This window comes from Sorghum bicolor, chromosome 9, assembly GCF_000003195.3.
Source record: "Sorghum bicolor cultivar BTx623 chromosome 9, Sorghum_bicolor_NCBIv3, whole genome shotgun sequence".
Lineage (NCBI taxonomy): Eukaryota > Viridiplantae > Streptophyta > Magnoliopsida > Poales > Poaceae > Sorghum > Sorghum bicolor.
This window is the reverse complement of record NC_012878.2, coordinates 52820454-52839008: the sequence shown is the minus strand read 5'-3', so window position 1 is coordinate 52839008 and position 18555 is coordinate 52820454. Positions and strand designations below refer to the sequence as shown.

At 50.2% G+C, this 18555-nt stretch overlaps 2 protein-coding genes across 2 annotated transcripts; one reads left to right on the top strand and one right to left on the bottom strand.

The window, feature by feature from the left end:
* On the bottom strand, positions 607-3262 carry LOC8064133 (U-box domain-containing protein 16). The gene has a single exon (XM_021448317.1). It carries the CDS (start codon positions 3161-3163, stop codon positions 818-820), a length of 2346 nt encoding a protein of 781 aa, XP_021303992.1. The 5' UTR covers positions 3164-3262; the 3' UTR covers positions 607-817.
* On the top strand, positions 14337-17543 carry LOC8064132. Its single transcript, XM_002441216.2, has 3 exons — positions 14337-15245; positions 15615-15688; positions 16699-17543. Exons 1-3 carry the CDS (start codon positions 15029-15031, stop codon positions 16915-16917), a joined length of 510 nt encoding a protein of 169 aa, XP_002441261.2. The 5' UTR covers positions 14337-15028; the 3' UTR covers positions 16918-17543.

Genomic DNA, 18555 nt, shown 5'->3' with positions numbered 1-18555 from the left:
GCAAGCTGGGTCTGCGCTCAGTTGCCTCCCTCGCCAAGCATTTCCAGCTGAGCCGCACATTCTCGTCGTGCGGCCTTCTTTTTGGGCGTTCCGAAAGGATTTCGGATTTCGGTACTGTAGTACTTTTGTTTGTTTGTGATAAATATTATCTAATTATGGACTAACTAGAATTAAAAGATTTGTCTCGCGATTTCCAGCTAAACTGTGTAATTAGTTTTTGCTTTCGTCTATATTTAATGCTTCATGCATTGGCCGCAAGATTCGATGTGATGGAAAATCTTGAAAACTTTTTGCTTTTTGGGGTGAACTAAACAAGGCCCTGATCAATCAACCGACCGGACCGGAAGGCTGGAAGCTCTGTCCCCGGCACCGGCAGCGACGAGCGGAGCCCACGAGGACATGCCAGCCTAGCTGCACTCATCGACTATTGTACACAATCATTGGAGGAATTGTCTTGCGTTCGTACGAAATTTGGGAACAGACGACAACGTTAATTGCGCTTGTTTGGAATGCGGACGTCACAACAATGGAGCTCAAGTCACTGGTTCGAGCGATTTTGTTGCTTTCCTTTGTATTTTCTTGAGACATGACAATAGGTAACAAATGTTTGATGAAAAAGGGAAAAAAAACGTACTACAGTACTAGTATCTTGTATTCACAGTTGATCAATTACCCACGGCCCAAATCACGGACCAAAGAATCGTGAAGGCCTTGACGGCCAACAACAAATTTTGTACAAGAATCGTGGTAAAAAAAAAATGGCTTCGCTTCTTTTTTTGAGCTTCTATCTACTATACTGATCGTGTAGTAGTGGATTTCACGACGCCACCGTGAGCCCCGACGCGTCGCCGGAGGTGGGGCACTCGGTGCCCTGCTCCGCGTTGGCGGCAGCGGCCCACCGTCGGCACGCCCTGCCGAGCGACGCGGCCTTGCGACGCGCGCGCTCCGTGCCGGTGCCCAGCAGCTCCCAGATGGCCCACTCCACGCCCGGGACGGCCATCACCTGTGACGCGGCGGCGGCGCCCGCGCGCCGGCACAGCAGCACCAGCGCGGCGGCCGCGCACTCCCGCGACCACTCCGTGCCGCGCCGCATCTCGGCCACCAGCCGCGCCACGGCGCCGTCCAGCGCCACGATCGCCTCCGCGCCGCCGCGCTTCGCCAGGGACGCCAGCACGGCCGCGGCTGCCTCCGCGTCGCCGATCGCCGACAGCGCCGCCTCCGCGGCGCCGGCCTCGACGATCCTCGGGACGTTCTCGCGCTCGGCGGACAGGCACAGGAGCGCCGCGAGGGCGTCCTTCTTGGTGCTGGCGGGGCCCGTGCGCGCGAGCTGCACCACGCTGTCGACGACGCGCGGGTTCCGGCCGAGCCGGCGGCGGTACGCGTGCACGGCCGCAAGGCTGAGGACCGTGGCCGCGGCGTTCTCCTTGGCGCGCCACGTGGCGCCCGAGCACATCACGTGGCAGAGCGCGTCCACGGCGCCCTCGGCGTGCATGATGCGCTTCTTGTTGGCCTCCAGGATGGAGAGGTTGAGCAGCGCCGTGACGGCGTTGAGCTGCAGAGCCGAGTCCTCGGACCGGAGCAGCGGCACGAGGAGCCCCGCGGCGCCGGCCTCCCCGATGAAGGCGCGGTTGTCGGACCCGGACTTGGCCAGCTGCCGGATCTCCTGCACCACGCGCTTGGTCGCCTCGGGGGAGAACGAGGCCGACAGCTTCTTCACCAGGAACGACGCGGTCATCCGCGCCGCCTTCTGCGCGGCCTTGTTCGCGCCTACCACCACCGGCGCCGGCTCGGATTTCCCAGACTCGCTGCTCTCCATGGGGATGCCGTTCTCCCGGCACCACCGCGATATCAAGTTCTTGAGCGCCTTGTTGGGCACGAGCTCCAGATTCGGCAGCACCTGCCCGGTCTTGGGGCACGTGGATTTGCCGGAGCCGAACCACCGCGTGATGGAGTCGCGGTCGTACGTCTGACCGCTAGAAGCCACGACGGGATCGGCCATCAGCTCGAGGGAGATGGGGCACCTGAAATCCAGCGGTGGCGACGGTGGCTCCGCGCCGTCGTCGCCGTCGCCGTCGTCGAGATCCACCTTGTTGGAGTCCACGGGCCGCGGCGTGGCGGCACTGAAGAGGACGCACTTGGCGTAGCGGAGGAGGCCGACGAGGGCGATCATCGACGACGTCCACCTCTCAGCGACACGGTCGCCGATCTCTCGCTCCAGGGTCTCGATCTCGTCGCTACAGCTAGCCGGATCATTGATGCCCACGTCCTCCAGTACGCCCTCCAGCCTCTCCCGCCCCGGCACGATCTCCCGCTCCACCTCCTGGATGAGCGCGAGCACGCCCGCCTTGAGCTCCAGCTCCGGTGCCGCGACCGCGCGGCGGCACTGCCGCGACGCGAGCGCCAGGAGGTCCGACACGTCGTCGGCGAGGCCGAGGTCGGCGACGGGGAGCAGGTCGAGGAGCGTGGCGAGGTCGTGCTGGAGCTCCCGCGCCCGGGCCGCCACCTCGTCCGACTGGAGCAGCAGGCGCGTGCGGCTGCGCGCGGCGCAGTCGGCCACCAGCGCCTTGAACCGCTGCAGCACCAGCAGGAGCTCCCGGAGGCACAGCGACGCGGACCGCGGAAGTAGGAGCAGCGGGCCCGCGGCAGCGCCGCAGAGGAGGAGGTCGTCGAACACGGCCGCCAGCAGGCGCGCCCGCCTCGCCACCGCCGCGAAGACCGCCCGGAGGAACGGCGCCGGTGCCTCGGCTGCAGACAGGTCCCGCGCCAGGCGGTGCAGGGAGCGTAGGACCTCCCCGTCGGGCGCCGACGAGGAGTAGGGGGAGGATGGCCACGCGTCGCTCGTCGCGCCGCTAGCCATTGTTACTGCTGCTGTAGTTTGTACCTTGAGTCTGTGACGATGCAATCCGATTGCAATCCCAATCCGAAGAGAAGGCGGCGAAGCAACACCAACACGGATGGATGGGTGAGACGAGTTCGAGCTGAGATGAGACGAGGTGAGAGGAGAAGACACGGAACGGGAGCGCGGGGAGGGGTGGCATATATACGGGTGGCCGGCATGGGGGCGGTAGGCGCGTTGAGTTGTGCGCGAGCTGGGGTTGAAGGGGCTGGAAATCGGGCGGAATCCTCCTGACTTTTTGTGGCAGCTGATGTGAGGGATACCCATGTCAATATGTCATGGCATTGGCATGTGCATTTTCCTTTCTTTATTGCTGCCGTTCTCTCCTCAACACTACTACTAGTACTATCTTTTTGTTCTAAATATAAAAAACACTAGGGCTTTGTTTACTTCCAAAATTTTTTACAAAATGTGAATAGTAGCACTTTCGTTTGTATTTGACAAATATTGTATAATTATAGACTAACTAGGCTCAAAAGATTCGTCTCGTCAATTCCGACCAAACTGTGTAATTAGTTTTTATTTTTATCTATATTTAATACTCCATGCATACGTCTAAAGATTCGATGGGACGAGAAATCTGAAAAGTTTTGCAAAATTTTTGGCCAAGTAAACAAGGCCGTTGAGAGGCGAAATGGTTTGAAGCCGAGATCTTGTCAACTGCTGACGCGCTCGATTTTGGTGTACGGACGGCCGGATTGGCGGGGGTCCTGGCCGACTTGGCTTGGGTCTGGCCGTTAAGAGAGAGGGGTTGGTAAGCAACAAACGGGTTTGAGCGGATCTCGTCCATGGTCTTGTTTTTGTTGCAGGCCGGGATAACAAATCAGAAATGGAAAGGTTCAATTTTCATCGAAAAGGCAAAAGAAATTGAAATGGAAATCTTCCAAGCTTTGTGCTGTGCAGTTGCAGGCCGCAGGACAAATTCCAATTCCATGCCATCATCCCCTCGATCGGGTGAGGACAGTTTCCTGTCCTTGCGCAGTTGCTCATTCCCCCATGTGGAAATCGATGTGGCAACTTTGGATCACAAGATCCGACCGGCTCTACGCTCCTGGAAGGAGACGAGAGGCCGATGGGTCGCTACCTGATGCACGTGTCGTAACCCAGGCGGATGTGTGTGATATAAAAGCTTACACTACACTACATTTTGCATGTACTACTGGCAAAGTTTTGGTCTGCACATGACGCCCGCGTTGCACCGAACTGGCCAAATTTCGGTTCGTGCCACTGTTGGAGTTGGACCGCAGTGACCACTGATGGAGCATACATAACGAACGGCTAACAACAACTGTGGCAGGACAGAAAAACAAATGCCTAATCAGGTACTCGTAGTAGGCACGCACTTGCAGTCGTCACGTAGTGCTTTTGCCTAGAGAGGCAAAGAGAGCGGCATATGGCGACCAGCCGACCAGGCCCCACGTACGGGGTTCGCATTCACGTCGTCAGAGACGGGCGGCCAGAACAGAATTGACAAATGCCCGTGCCAAATCCACCACGTACCGCCGCCGCATTCACGGCTCCACCACGTACTAGGTGCGCCGGACGGCCTGCGCCTCCAGCTAGGCTGTGTTTAGTTTACGAAGAAAAATTTTTTATGATAATTTAGTATTTTCATTTATTTGTGTTAATTATTATTTAACTATATACTAATTAGATTTAAAAAATTTATCTTATAAATTCTAATCAAACTGAATAATTAGTTTTTATTTTTATTCTTTATAATTAATACTCTATATATATGTTTAAAGATTTAATGTGACGGAAAATCTTAAAAAATTTTAAATTTTAGGATGGAAGTAAACAAGACCTAAGAAAAAGAAAATCTAAAGCAACCTGCCGCGGCGCCCGATCCCGTCCCGAGCCGCGGTCAAAGCTTCGGCGGTAAAGAACCCTTTGACAACCGAAAGTTACCGAGCTGTGGTGCGTGCAGTGGGCAAGGCTTCACAAGTTACGGCCAGGTCGATCGGTCTGTCCTGCTACACACACGCACGCGATAGAATACTGATTAGCTTTCCCTTCGTATAAAGTAAGAAAAGTATATTTTATTTTTAAAAAAATTCGCAATTAGCCAGGTGCTATGTCCAGGAGCCACACGTCCCCCGATTAACAAATCATTTGACCCGATCCGTTCATCCGATCCAGTTAAGACTCAGGGCTGTGAGGCGTGGCAGGATGACATGTGGCAGCTGGCGGAAATCTTTGACGAGCCGTTGACGGCCGGCCGGCGAGCCGTCGAGTCAGTGGCTGTGAGAGTGGTGGCCGGCAAATCTCCAGCTAGCACGGGTTCGCGTAGACGGCCGGAAGAAAGCAGCTGGCCCGGAGCGCCCGTGCCGTCCGCACGACAGGCGCGCCGGCCGGCCGACGTGGAGCCAAAACCGTCCAGAATCCAGATCCTTTCCTTCGCCCTCGCCCGCCGATCCTGGGAACGATGCGGTAAAAGCGACGGCCGCGTCTCGCGTGCGGTGCGGTGCGGGCGACGGCGACCTTGCCTGCCGCGGCAAAGCAAGCCCCGGCCCGTGCGTGGTGCGTGGTGCGTGACCGAGGCCGTGACGGCGCGGCGCCGCAATCGTGACAGACAGAGTCAGCCGACGAAGGGAGAAAAATAGAGAAAAATCCCGTGCCGCTGGCGCGCGCGCGCGGGCACGTTGCGTGACGCCCAGGCTAGTTTCCCCTGCTGGTCCGTTTTTCTTCTACTAGATTAGTAGAGAGCCGGCGGCTGCCCGCGGTTGGTTTCGTGGATTTGCTTGCGGTTGTAACTGTAGTCAGCGATGGGCTCGTCGTCACGAGCCGTCGCTGCAGCAGCCTGAAGAGCGAGAGCGACCTCACCTTGCGATCGGTGAAGCCGTTGGCCGGCGTGGGTGGAGCAAAAGCGTTGACAAACGCGGATGTCGGGAGAGGAGCGGCTTCGCGTCCACGCGCCCTGTGGTGCGCGGTGAGGGACGATAACACGGACACGGAGGGCGTGACGATGATATGATATATACGAGGACGATCGGTGATGGTACTAACAAATGCGGAGTTGCAGACCCGTGTTGTTTTTTTTTTTAAAGATTTTTTTTTCTATTTGGAATTAGCCGTGTGGGGTTGGGGGTTGCGCGTGTGACTTGCGAGCGTGACATCCACTGGCTGGACCGTTCGAGGTTAGCGACAACAGGAGTAATAGTAGCACTCCACAATACTAGACGAGCTGAGGTGCCATACTAGTGGGGCTGATGTGAGTGTGACACTGACATCTACGTATGCGCTGTCCATGTTAAGTTTCGCGTTGTGTTTTGTGGTCCAATAAAATTAGTGCAGTAGCGATGCAGGTGCCGTTGTGACGCTTGCATATACTGACTACAACTCGGACAAAATCGCCCACGTATTTCTCCGCTACCAGATCGGTGGTCTAATTTCGCTTAGATCATGTTAATGTTTCTGTGGTGTAGGTAGAACGCCAAGTGAGAGTCTGGCAAAGGAAGGAGAAGGACACGACTAGAGATCCATTATACACTGAATCTTCTGTTCAATACATCCCAACACAAGGGACACAGAGTCATGTCTCACTCTCGCCTAATCCGTCGCTAACTAATTAAGTAACTAGTCTCGTCGGTTCAGCGGTTGGTCCGGCCAAGTTCATCACACGCCACACCATGCCGCCAACTACTGGTGCACAAACACAGCAGGCTTCCATTATTGACGCTCCGGCCGGCATCATTCAGAATTTCATCAGATTATAATCATCACCAAACTAAAATCTAAAGATATATATATATTTCACGATGCAGTATTCTCAGGAGGCAGTTTGCACTAGAATAATGCAGCCTCGTCAATTCCAGATCAAAGGATCCAGCTTGGTTCCTGAGGCCTGACGAAGCCGCAGACGCAAGCAGATGGGATGGAGCGAGTGTCCACCGCGGCGCTGAATCAAAGCCATGGCTGCTTTCGAAACAAACAAAAGAATCACCAGATGTTCTACGGTGGCAACTAATCCTAAGCAGCGATAAGATTAAGAGCGCGAGTAGTCTTTCGAGCAAGTTTGTTTGAGCAGAGGACGCTGCTGCTGCGCGAGCACCGCACCGCACCGCCCCGCCCCGCCACCGGAGTCCGCAGGTTGTCTGCCAACGCCGCAACGCGCAACATCTTGGCGCTATGCACGATTGCAAGTTGGGGGTCGGCAACCTGCGGCTGGCCTATGCAATGCAGCCCATGCGGCTGGGCTGGCCTCGCGCTGGGTTCGGCGGTGTGCCCTGCCGCTCGTTCCCAACGCAATTGGCATACGTTGTTGACGTTACACGCACGGAGCGCAGCGGCAGCAACAACCATTTGCCGCCGAAATCATGTGAGGTCGTTCCTCCTCCTTCCTGAAGCTGTGTCAACTCCACGTTATAACTGTCTGTCGACCTCATCTTTGCTTCCCTTCTCGGGAAACGCAGAGTGCCTGGACTGCATGCTTTTTCGGTGCCGTGCATTTACTCCTCCTGCGTCATCCACCACCGCACACGCCGATTGTTCTATATAGAAAAAATTCCCGTTGCCCTTTTTTTTGGAAAAAAAAAATCCACTGCCCTTGCCCAGCACACGCATGCGCTGCCGACATTGTGTTTTTTTCTAAAAAAAAAAATCAATTATGGCCTTATTCAGTTGATAAAATTTTTTGGTTTTGAATATTGTAGCAAGTTCGTTTGTATTTGATAAATATTGTCTAATTATGAACTAACTAGATTTAAAATATTCGTCTTACAAATTACAAGCAAATTTTATAATTAGTTTTTGTTTTCGTCTATATTTAATGCTATATGTAAGTGCTGTAAAATTTGATGCGATTAAGAATCTTGAAAATTTTTAGGTATCTTCTGGACTAAACATGGCCCAAGTAAAACTCGTGTACACACAGGACAGGACGTTGCAAACTCCGGGGCTTCAAGCGGTCTTTGGATCTTGGGTGGGCCGGCCTCTATGAAAGAATTATGGGCCTAAAAAATAGTCATGTATCTGGACGGGTCAGTCGCTCTGGGGAAACAGCGCCTTCAAGAACATTAAGCGACCTGTGGCCCAAACCAAGTTAGACATCTTGTACTAGTAATTCAGAATGGCATTTTTCTCGATCGCGCACAAGAAATTCAGAATGACATGGGCAATTTGCTGGAGCGTTTCGGTTGGTGTCTTGCGCACTTGAAGTTGCAATGAGGGCCACAAGCAAAGTTCCAAGGCAGTTTCTGATCATAGGACCTGTAACAGGATTAATGAGCACGGTCCCCCGAAGGAATCCTGGCATTAACACTATTTTCTGCAGCAGTTTGGGCCACAAATTGTCATATCCGGATGAGCTTTTACATATGTATGAGGTCCCTGGTCTTCTTCAACACGAAAACTTTTGGTTGCATGCTTGCATTTGCTTGTACAGTATCACTACATACCACTGTGGCAGTGACATGAAGAGTCAGAAAGTAGGGGCGGCGCACAAGCCTTGGTGTGTTAGGCCCAGTTTAGTGCACACCTAAAAAATATTTTACACATCTCATCCAATCTTTGACACATGCATGGAGCATTAAATATAGACGAAGAGAAAAGTAATTATACAGTTTAGTTATAAATCATGAGACGAATCTTTTAAGTCTAATTAGTCCATGATTAACCATAAGTGCTACAGTAACCCACATGTGCTAATGACACATTAAAATAACTTAATAAATTTGTCTCGTAGCCAGGCGAGTTATATAATTGTTTTTTATTAGTATCCGAATAAGAATCTAGTGTACCATCCAAATTCTTTTAGAATAAGAATCTAGTATACCATCCAAATAGTATGATAATTCATCGTAGAAATGATTAATGAGAGAATATTGATCCAAAACGTTTCTATACCAAACATGCCTAGACTCATCTTGAAATTACATGAAACTCACACCAAATAAAACAACTAATTAACCACTAAGCACTATCACCCCTTCAGAACCATCTTAGATAGATCCAACCACTTAACACTCTTCACAGTTTCTTCAAAGGACGTTCTTTGCGTCAACAAGGACAAACTTCAAGTTCCAGTCATGTGCGTGCTTATAAAGGAGTTGAGACTTTGTCAGGTTATCGGCCAGTTAATTCAGAGAGGCTTTCAGCTTTAACATGAACTGATCCAATAACGCCCGGGTGAAAATCAATGGGACACAAACACGGGAGCCTACGCGCTACATGGATTCTGTTTTTTTTTTTCCATTTATTAAGTTCATGTTTGAATGTTCTTGTTTTTCGTCAATCGTTGACATAGAATTGCTTAGCTTTGGACCGTTGCAGCTATCAGTTTCTTTGCCCTAACAGCATATGCCCTCGCAACGTAGACCACACGATTTGCTCTGGGATTTGTGTCCAGCAAAAGAGATACTAATAGAAAATTGTCTCTCTCTCCTATTGAACGCGAATCTCAGAGTGAATCTTGTAGTTCACATTATGAGAGCATGTGCCGTTGAGGACAAATTTTACTTTACCTACACACTAGCTAATCCACAGGCTTAAAATTTGCATTCTGAAAATAAAAACTATTCCTCAGCTTCCAAAGTCCCCACGTGGCAGCATAATTCAGGATATTAACAACTACGACTTCTTGCTACTTAACCATAACTTGGCAGCATCCTAACCGTAGATAAACCCAGCTATATCTGAAATGATGCACCAACAACACCATAGAAAAACAAATGATGAACATGTTCAAGTTCCGTACTAACTTTTGTCTTTGAGTACTCAAGTTATCTCTAGTCAAAACTTTTTTTTAGATAGCGACTAAAGAAAAATTGTGGAGTCTTTAAATTCCAGACGACAAGTGTGCAAACAGGAGTAATTCCTCTAAAACTATTTATCTTATACAAGGATTGAGAGGAATACATTCTACTAGAGTTGAACTGCCAAATTAAAGTATTTTCATCATTAGAAAAAACAATAGTAGTGCGGACACAGGTCACAGGTCCCAACCCCTGAGCCCTCTTGGAAAATCTGTCTGCTTGAACACTGCAACGTGCGTGCGATGACTGATGACACAACACAAGAGTACAAGACACCAATAATATCGCTCTCTAACATCTCCTTCGTCGCACTCGACGACATACACCGCGTAGTGCGGACACTATGCACGAGTGACGGAGCGAGCGAGTGGCAATTGCTCTCGATGCACAGTTTCATCAGATATATAAATTCGGACGAGACGGATGGGGATCAAATGACTTGGAACTTTGGAAGGATCGAACCCAACAGAGAATTTACACTCCCTCTGGCCTCTACTCAAATTCACCTTATCCAAGGCCTTGTTTAGTTCCGAAAACTGAAAAGTTTTCGGAACTGTAGCACTTTCGTTTGTTTGTGGTAAATATTGTTCAATCATAGACTAACTAGGGTCAAAAGATTCGTCTCGTGATTTACAGTCAAACTGTGTGATTAGTTTTTATTTTCGTCTATATTTAATGTTTCATGCATGTGCCGCAAGATTCGATGTGACAGAAAATCTTGAAAACTTTTTGGATTTCGGGGTGAACTAAACGAGGCCCAATAATGCAATGCTGCTCAATTTCGTCTAGTATGGCTTTTCCTCCAGTAGTGGTACGTTTTACACTCCCAGCCAGCATATTATTGCTGCTAGCCAACAGGCACCAGTAGTCAGCTAGCGAACACCGGAAACACTGCACTTGAACTAGCAGTACGCCCCAGTCTGCCTACTGCCACACCATGACACCGATACTGCGATACATACACCGTCGCGTTGCATCGGAGAAGCTAGAGATAAGCACTAGTAGAGCTATAGAGGAACAGCAAACATGTACCACTGTTGCAGCACATGAGCCCGGCCTGGGCGCGTCACCGATGCGGCCAGGAAACGGCAGCTGGAAAGAGACGGATAGACGACGGCGAGACACCCACCCAGACAGATGCATTTCCGGTTGGCCAATCTCATCTCTGAACCCCCCAAACGATCCCGACTCGGCGATGTGACCCAACCTGGGGGGAATACTAGCCTTTACTTTTCACTGTTACTCGCCACGGTTTTACTGGGACGACGAGGACGAATCCGACTGGCATTGGCCGGTCGGCCGTGCCACCGTGCCGGTGCCGGCCGGACGGGGGAAGCTGGCTGCAAGCGTGCGTACGGCCCGGCCAAATGCTCAGTGACTACAGGTAGGCGTAGACAGATGCCCGTGGACGGCCGGCCGGCCGGACGGCTGACGTGCGAAGTAGCCTCGGATGGCCTTGTTTAGTTCCGAAAAATTTTGGGAAATTGACAAAGTAGTATTTTTATTTGTATTTGACAAATATTGTCCAATTATGGACTAACTAGGCTTAAAAGATTCGTCTCGTCAATTTCGACCAAACTGTACAATTAGTTTTTATTTTCGTTTATATTTAATACTCAATACATGCGTTTAAAGATTTGATGTGACGAAGAATGTGAAAAGTTTTGCAAAATTTTCTGAAAACTAAACAAGGCCTAAGATGCCCGACATACGCGGCGAGGACGACGACGACGACTACGAGTCTATCGCTGCCACACACCCCCCGGCCCTACGACGTGCAAGCAAAATCTATAGCGTGCATCCTAAAAACCAAAAAGTTTTCAAAGATTCTCCGTCACATTGAATCTTGTGGCACATGCATGAAACATTAAATATATACGAAAACAAAAACTAATTACACAGTTTAGCTGTAAATCACGAGACAAATCTTTTGATTCTAGTTAGTCCATGATTAGATAATATTTGTCACAAACAAACGAAAATGCTACGGCACCTAAATCTTTTCACTTTTCGGAACTAAACAAGGCCTCCGTCGATCGACGTAACTACGTGACTGGTGGTGCAGTCACTCGCCGAAGCTGCGAAGCATTCCGCATCCAAGCGTTGTTTTTTCACTGGGAGTGGGAGGGAGGAGGAGCTGTGGCGCCGTGGTTGAATGTGCAATGGCGGAGGGAGAGTGGGAACTCGAAGAAGGCCACTACTGTCCGCAGACGGCAGTCGGCAGACGTACAGGCCGCTGTCCGCCCGCAGGGCATGGCCGTGGCCGGCGAAGGGACAGGACGAGGACGGCACGCATCCCGCGCAAAGCCCGTTCCAGCCACAGCCCGGGCGTCTGCATGCGCAAACGTGTGCCGGGCGCTTCCGCTTGGCGTCCCGTTGCTGGGGAGCGGAGCCCCCTGGTCAGCTGGCCAATGGGACTGATGGAGTTATATCAGGGTATGCACGCATGGCCAACGTTGAGCGGCTGCCGTGCAAATGCAATGCATCCACGGCTCTGGTCAATAGTCAGAGTCAAATAGATGCATGGTCGGCTCCAAAACTTGGGCCTTGTTTAGGCTTTGTTTAGTTTCCAATAATTTTGGGTTCGGATCGCTGTAATATTTTCATTTGTTTGTGGTAAATATTGTCTAATTATAGACTAACTAAACTTAAAAGATGCATCTCGTGATTTACAGTGTATAATTAGTTTTTGTTTTTTTACTATATTTAATGCTTTATGCACGTGCCGTAAAATTCGATGTGACGGGAAATTTTGAAAATTTTTTGGTTTTTTGGTGTGAACTAAACAAGGCCTAGTTTACCCAAAAACCAAAAAAAGTTCAAGATTTTTCGTCGCATCGAATTTTGCAGTATATGCATGGAGCATTTAAAATAGATGAAAACAAAAACTAATTGCACAGTTTACTTGTAAATCGTGAGATGAATCTTTTAAGTCTAATTATTCTATGATTAAACAATGGTTATAAAATAAAAATGAAAGTACTACCGTATCAAAATATAAAAACGAAGGAGCCATGAGCAACTGTTATGTTAGTTGATGAAATGGCAGATCACATGATACGATCGGTGCTACGCACGCATTGCCGGCATGGCGGCATATCCTACTATTGCATGCCAAGTGTCTTGGGTTGGGCATCCCAGAATCTTTCCGATCATGCACTGGGCCCTTTGCCGCATATCTCTCTCTTTCTACCAAAATCCCAGGCTTTGTTTACTTCCACCTAAAATCTAAAAACTTTTTAAGATTCTTCGTCACATCGAATCTTTAGACGCATACATAGAGTATTAAATATAAACGAAATTAAAAACTAATTGTACAGTTTAGTCAAAATTTACGAGATGAATCTTTTGAGCCTAGTTAGTCCATGATTGGACAATAATTAACACGAACAAACGAAAATGCTACATTGTCCCCAAAAAATTCGGCAACAGATGGAGAAGAATAACCACATTCATCCCTACTATCATTTCGGTGCGGCCAGTCTTAGGTCTTGTTTATTTCCAAAAATTTTCAGTCACATCGAATCTTTAGACGTATACATTAAACATTAAATATAGATTAAAAATAACTAATTATACAATTTGTTTGTAATTTATGAGATGAATCTTTTAAGACTAGTTAATCCTAATTAAATAATAATTGTTAAATATAAATAAAATTACTACAGTAGTCAAACAAAAAAATTTGGCAAATTAAACAAGGCCATAATGTTGTCAAAGCCGAAACATACTAGGGCACACGATCCACGACCCACCAATCAAAAGTTTTTTTAAAGAGAGAATCAAAAGCTTTTTTTTCTTCTTATTACCACTGTTTAGCGAACAGGTATTCAACGAGGCCCCATCCATCCATCGCGATCTGCGTCAGATCTGTCAAGTAACATCCCACCCGAACAGGGCCCTGCATGACAACGAGAACACATGAGCGACGAGCTCGACTAGACCACCATTAGCATGGCGAGGAAAGTGACACAGGACCTACCCCATTGCTGCCGCTCACCATGCATGCCGTTATTTACTCGCCGAGATGGCCATGGTATTCATTGAAGGGCACCACATCGATCAGACTATCATTGCAAATGGTATTCATTGAAGTGCACCACGTCATCAGGGCAAAGAAATTAAACTCCCAACCACCAGTTTTTTTTCCCTGAACAGGAACACTACTACTCCTAGATCATATCAGAGGGGGAATTAAATTCAGAGTGGCTTCCCGTTGCTCGTGGAATCCAACAGCTGCAGAACAATTGCTAGCGGCCGTAACCCAGCCGGCCAGCCCCACGACGACGACGACCGGGCCATTGGCTTGTCGCGGTCGGCTGCCACTCTCACGCACGACCTCGCGACTAGCTTGGACCACCTGCCTGCAGGATACAGGACGCCATTAACATGCATGGCGCAAGCCTGATAGCTGCCACAGTGTCTCTGCGCAGTGCACACACATGCAACCGGGTGGTCCAAACCAAAAGCATGTCCCCGTGCATGCAAGAACCAAAAAGATCACCTTCTGAAATCTCAGACCCAATTCTCACCCCCCCCCCCCCCCCCCAAAAAAAAAATCTTAGCGAGTGCACACAGAACTTATCCCCTTGATGATGATTAGCTACATATGTATGTACTCTGTGTGGAATGTGTGCGATCTAATCCCCTTGTTGATTATAGTTATTACAGGTGAAGTGTGAGCCCGTACAGGTGTATTACAGGTAGGGGCCGTCCCACGTTCTACGGAGCGCACGCAAAGCTGGCCGTACAAGCGGTTTAGGTGGCAGCGTTCTAGAGCACACGTCCCTCCCAACTCCCGGCCAGAGTCCCAGGCAGGCAGGCAGGGGCATCATCACAACGTACGCCTGCTGCGTGCTTTGCGTGCTTGCCGATATTAAAAAGCCCACCACCGTGCGTGCCGGAGCCGCACACTCCTGCACGCTGCTGCTGCTGCGGGGAGCTGCACTGGACTGGAGTGCGAGGCCGACTGTGATGCGGCTACAGTGCGTGCGGGGGGGACACCGGCCAGCCAAAGCAGAGCAGCAGCAGCAGGCTGCCTCGCCCTCGCGTCCGCTCATCATCGTCATCATCATCTCCTCTCCCCTCGTCCGGGTCTCTTCGCCCCCGGCCCCCGGACGCCGCTTCTGGGTTTCTTCGGCTCCGCATTTTGGCTGCTGTTGGGTCCGTCCTTGGTGCTTCCTTCTCCAACCAATCGAGCAGCCAAGAGCCCCTGATCCGCGCTAGCTAGAGCTAGCGCGCGAGCAATCTGCTACCTCCGAGGTCTAGCAGCTAGCAGCTAGCAGCTAGATAGCCGTCTTCTTCCGCGCCGGCGGCAGCTTGGGTTGGTAGCTAAGCTAAAGCAAGAGAGGTACGGTACAGTACGGTGGGTGGTGGAATGGTGGTTCAGGTGATGCCGCCGCCGCTGCTCATGGTGGGGAGGCAGCAGCCGAGGTGGTGGTGGTGGAGGGGGAGCTCCGGATCCGCGCGGTCGACGACGCTCGGCGGCGTCGCGGTGGTGGTTGCGCTGCTCGTCTCCCTCTGCTTCATCGGCAGCCGTTTCACGGGGACACAGCTGGGTGGCTGCAGTACCCTCGCAGCACTCGCTTCATCAGGTAATAAGCTCAGCTATAGCCTTTGCTCATCTTTCGTACCCAAAACAAACAAAAGAAAGGAAAATTCATTGTATTGTTCTCAAAAAATGTGCTCATCCTTGTTGTACGTTCGTCGGTGGAAGTATATAGAGATTCTTGTTGTGTTTTTTCCCTCTCTTTTCTGCTGCCCAGAACTGCATGCCTGTACTCTGTGTGAGTGCACATGCAGTTTGCTGATAATAACTGGAGAGAACGAAGAAGACCCAACAGATGTAGTAGAGGCGCATGAATCTGCACTTCTGTTCTGCAGCACAGTTTCCCTTTTCTAGCGCAACGTTGTACTGCTTGGAGCCTGGTGATCACTCATTTCAGTTCCTTCTCCGTGAACAGATTCCGGGAGGACGACCGTGGCAGCGGCAGCAGGAGCAGCCCATCCCGGCGGTCAGGTGGTGGCGACTGATGAGGTGCGTCCATTCCTCGTCTCTCGTTTTTCATTCATTCATTAAACGAAAACACACCACGGGTACGTCTGATAAGTTAGGTTAGGAGGAAACCACCGTTGCACACACGAACAAATCATCATGCATCCGAGCATCTCGGCATCTCCTTTGGGCTTTGGCCCCATATGGATGGCCGCTTCATGTTTGGCCGTCGGTTGTTAGCTGGATGCCGGCTTAGAGTTACTCCTCCGTGTCCAAAAGAGTGACGTTTTTTACTTTTAAAAATCGTATTTAACCGTTCGTCTTATTTAAAAAATTTTATGTAAATTATAAAATAAATAAATTATTAGTAAAATATCTCTAATAATAAAATAGATCTTAACAAAATATATAATATTTATGTAAAAATTTGGAATAAAACGGATAATTAAACAAGATGTCTGAAATTCTAAAACGATACTCTTTTTGGAGAGTATGTAGTAAGCATGTTGCAGGTGACATGTCTTAATCGCACGTACGTTACGGTACGGTGCCAAGCAGCCGCGCATCTGTGAGCCGGCCGCAGTCACGCGTCGATCTCCACCATGCAACTGGGGGTCGTGAACCGCGATCTCGCCTCGCAAAAGGGCGTGGCGAGCCACGCCGGTCTCGATCACCATTACCGTGCAGGAGCTTCGCTCCTGCCAGCTTCACAATGGTGGTTCGACCGCCCGATTGAACTTATATCAGCTTAACTTATCAAACCATAGTTCAGTGGTTCTGTTGTCAGTTGTCACACCACTTTATCAGCCGCAAAAACCATCAGCCAAAGCTCCTCCCCATCCCGACAGGCCTTACACCGTTACACGGCGGCAGGGCCCGGTGGACGTGGACTAGGCCCACCCTAAGCAATCGATCGACCATACCATGCATTGCCATTTATTATTGCGGCAATCAAAACTCCACCATATCATATAGCAGGTTAGGTCTGTTTTCCTCGATTGAACTTTGTACCCTGAGCGATGGGTTGTGTTTCTGTTGTCGTGTGATTGCAGACGCAGGAGGAGCGGGTTTATTACATCATCGCGCGACGACGACGCCGGCTGCTGTCGGGCGGGCTGGGGTCGCATCCGCCACGGTGCACCACCAAATGCGGCAGCTGCAACCCGTGCTACCCGGTGCACGTGTCCGTGCCGCCGGGGGTTCTGGTCACCACCGAGTACTACCCGGAGGCGTGGCGGTGCAAGTGCCGGAACCAGCTCTACATGCCATGACCGTCAACAGCGACTGCTCGCCACAGGCCGTTCGATCGGCGCGTAAACCATATGCATCCGAAACCCGCAGGAGAGACGACGATGACGATCCAAGTAGTGGAGACGACGACCAAGAAGGGCGGCCTGCCCAATATGGTCGTCGCGAGTCGCGACGCCGGTGCCCGTCCGTGCGTTGCCACCAGAGCGTGTGTGTGTGTGTGTGTGCCACTGTGCGTCTGTGCCTTGGACCGGCGCGGCGGTGCTCGCGAGGACGCCCGTGGCGTGGCCGGCCGGGCAGCCACCGCAGCAGAGAGAGAGAGAGAGAGAGGGGGGGGGGGGGACGGACGGCCGTGCTCGTCCGTGTGTGCAGCGCTGAGAAAAGGGTGCGGGCAGTACGCCGCGGCCCTACCACGAGGCTCGCACGGCGTGACGGCAGGAAGGAGTCAGGCCGGGACGCAGGGCGCCGCGGTAACCCGGCGTTATACTGTTCATATTGTTCATACGATTTGGGTGTATGCCTTTCGATTTTTTTTCTTTTTTAAAAAAATCCTCTTCGTGTCTTGTCGAATCGACCCACTTTATGCGTGTTGTATTTTGAGTCGTGCTACATGTATACTCCCTTCGTCAAAAAAAAAAGTGTCGTTTTAGGTTTTCGTGCCACAAGTTTGACTCGAAATATGTGCAATATTTGTGTCTCTAAATAAATTTGTTAAAAAACTAGACTTAAAGATCTTTTCAATGATATTAATTATGTACTATAAATATTAATATTTTTTACAATATATTTAGTTAAAGTTATTTTTTGGAAAGCGCAAACGACACTTGTTTTGGGAGGGAGGGAGGATGTTTAGTCATGCTGTTGCGTTCGTACATTTTGAATTATTAGGCGACAGCCTATTTGCTGCCTCAGTCACAGAAAGATGCGAGTCCCAGGTTTGGATTGAATTGAATCAAATTTCTTTAATGTTGACTAAGTTTATACAAAAAAAAATGTTAATATTTAGGACTCCAAGTAGATATTTCTTGAGTATTTGGTATCACATATGTTAGTATTTTTTTTACAGGTTTGGTTAATTTTATTTATTAAAAATGTTTGATTCTTGAAAACTAGCTAGAAAAGCCGGCGGTGGCTGTACCGCGACACGAGCCGCAGCCGTGCATGCATGGCAAATCTGAAAAGCGCAGGGTGCACTGGTAGACAGCCGCACGACGACGGCATGGCGCTGCGGCCACAGGCGGCAAGCCGGAAAGGTCACACAACCTGCTGGTGTACAATGCTTGCGGCAGATTTTGAGGCCCGCCCGGTGTCAGATTTTACATTTTAGGCCGTAGCCAGCCCCGCTCCCGCGGGCGGCAGCCTGTCTGCCTGTGCAGGGCGTGTGAGGTGGTAATTTTTGGCAAAATCACGGACGGTCGCAGATGCCCTGCTCGTCGGTGGTACATGCTCCTTAAATCACGCTAATTGGAGCTGCAGGTGAGAGGTGGAGTACGAAAAAAAAGCTGTATATATACATTAGTAGCAAATTGAATTCTACACAGACATTAGAGCAATGTAGTTAGTAAAATAAGCAAACCTAATAGCCACTAATGTGCCTAGCTGTATATCATCCAATGCAAACTCTATTAGAGCATCTCTGTAACACCCTAAAATTTACTCCT

Excerpts from the sequence above, each read along its gene's own strand:
- LOC8064132 (XM_002441216.2), top strand. The coding sequence starts at position 15,029 with ATGGTGGTTCAGGTGATGCCGCCGCCGCTGCTCATGGTGGGGAGGCAG. Across the intron at positions 15,246-15,614 it reads CGCAGCACTCGCTTCATCAG|ATTCCGGGAGGACGACCGTG; the intron begins GTAATAAGCTCA and ends CTCCGTGAACAG. Across the intron at positions 15,689-16,698 it reads AGGTGGTGGCGACTGATGAG|ACGCAGGAGGAGCGGGTTTA; the intron begins GTGCGTCCATTC and ends GTGTGATTGCAG.
- LOC8064133 (XM_021448317.1), bottom strand. The coding sequence starts at position 3,163 with ATGGGTATCCCTCACATCAGCTGCCACAAAAAGTCAGGAGGATTCCGC.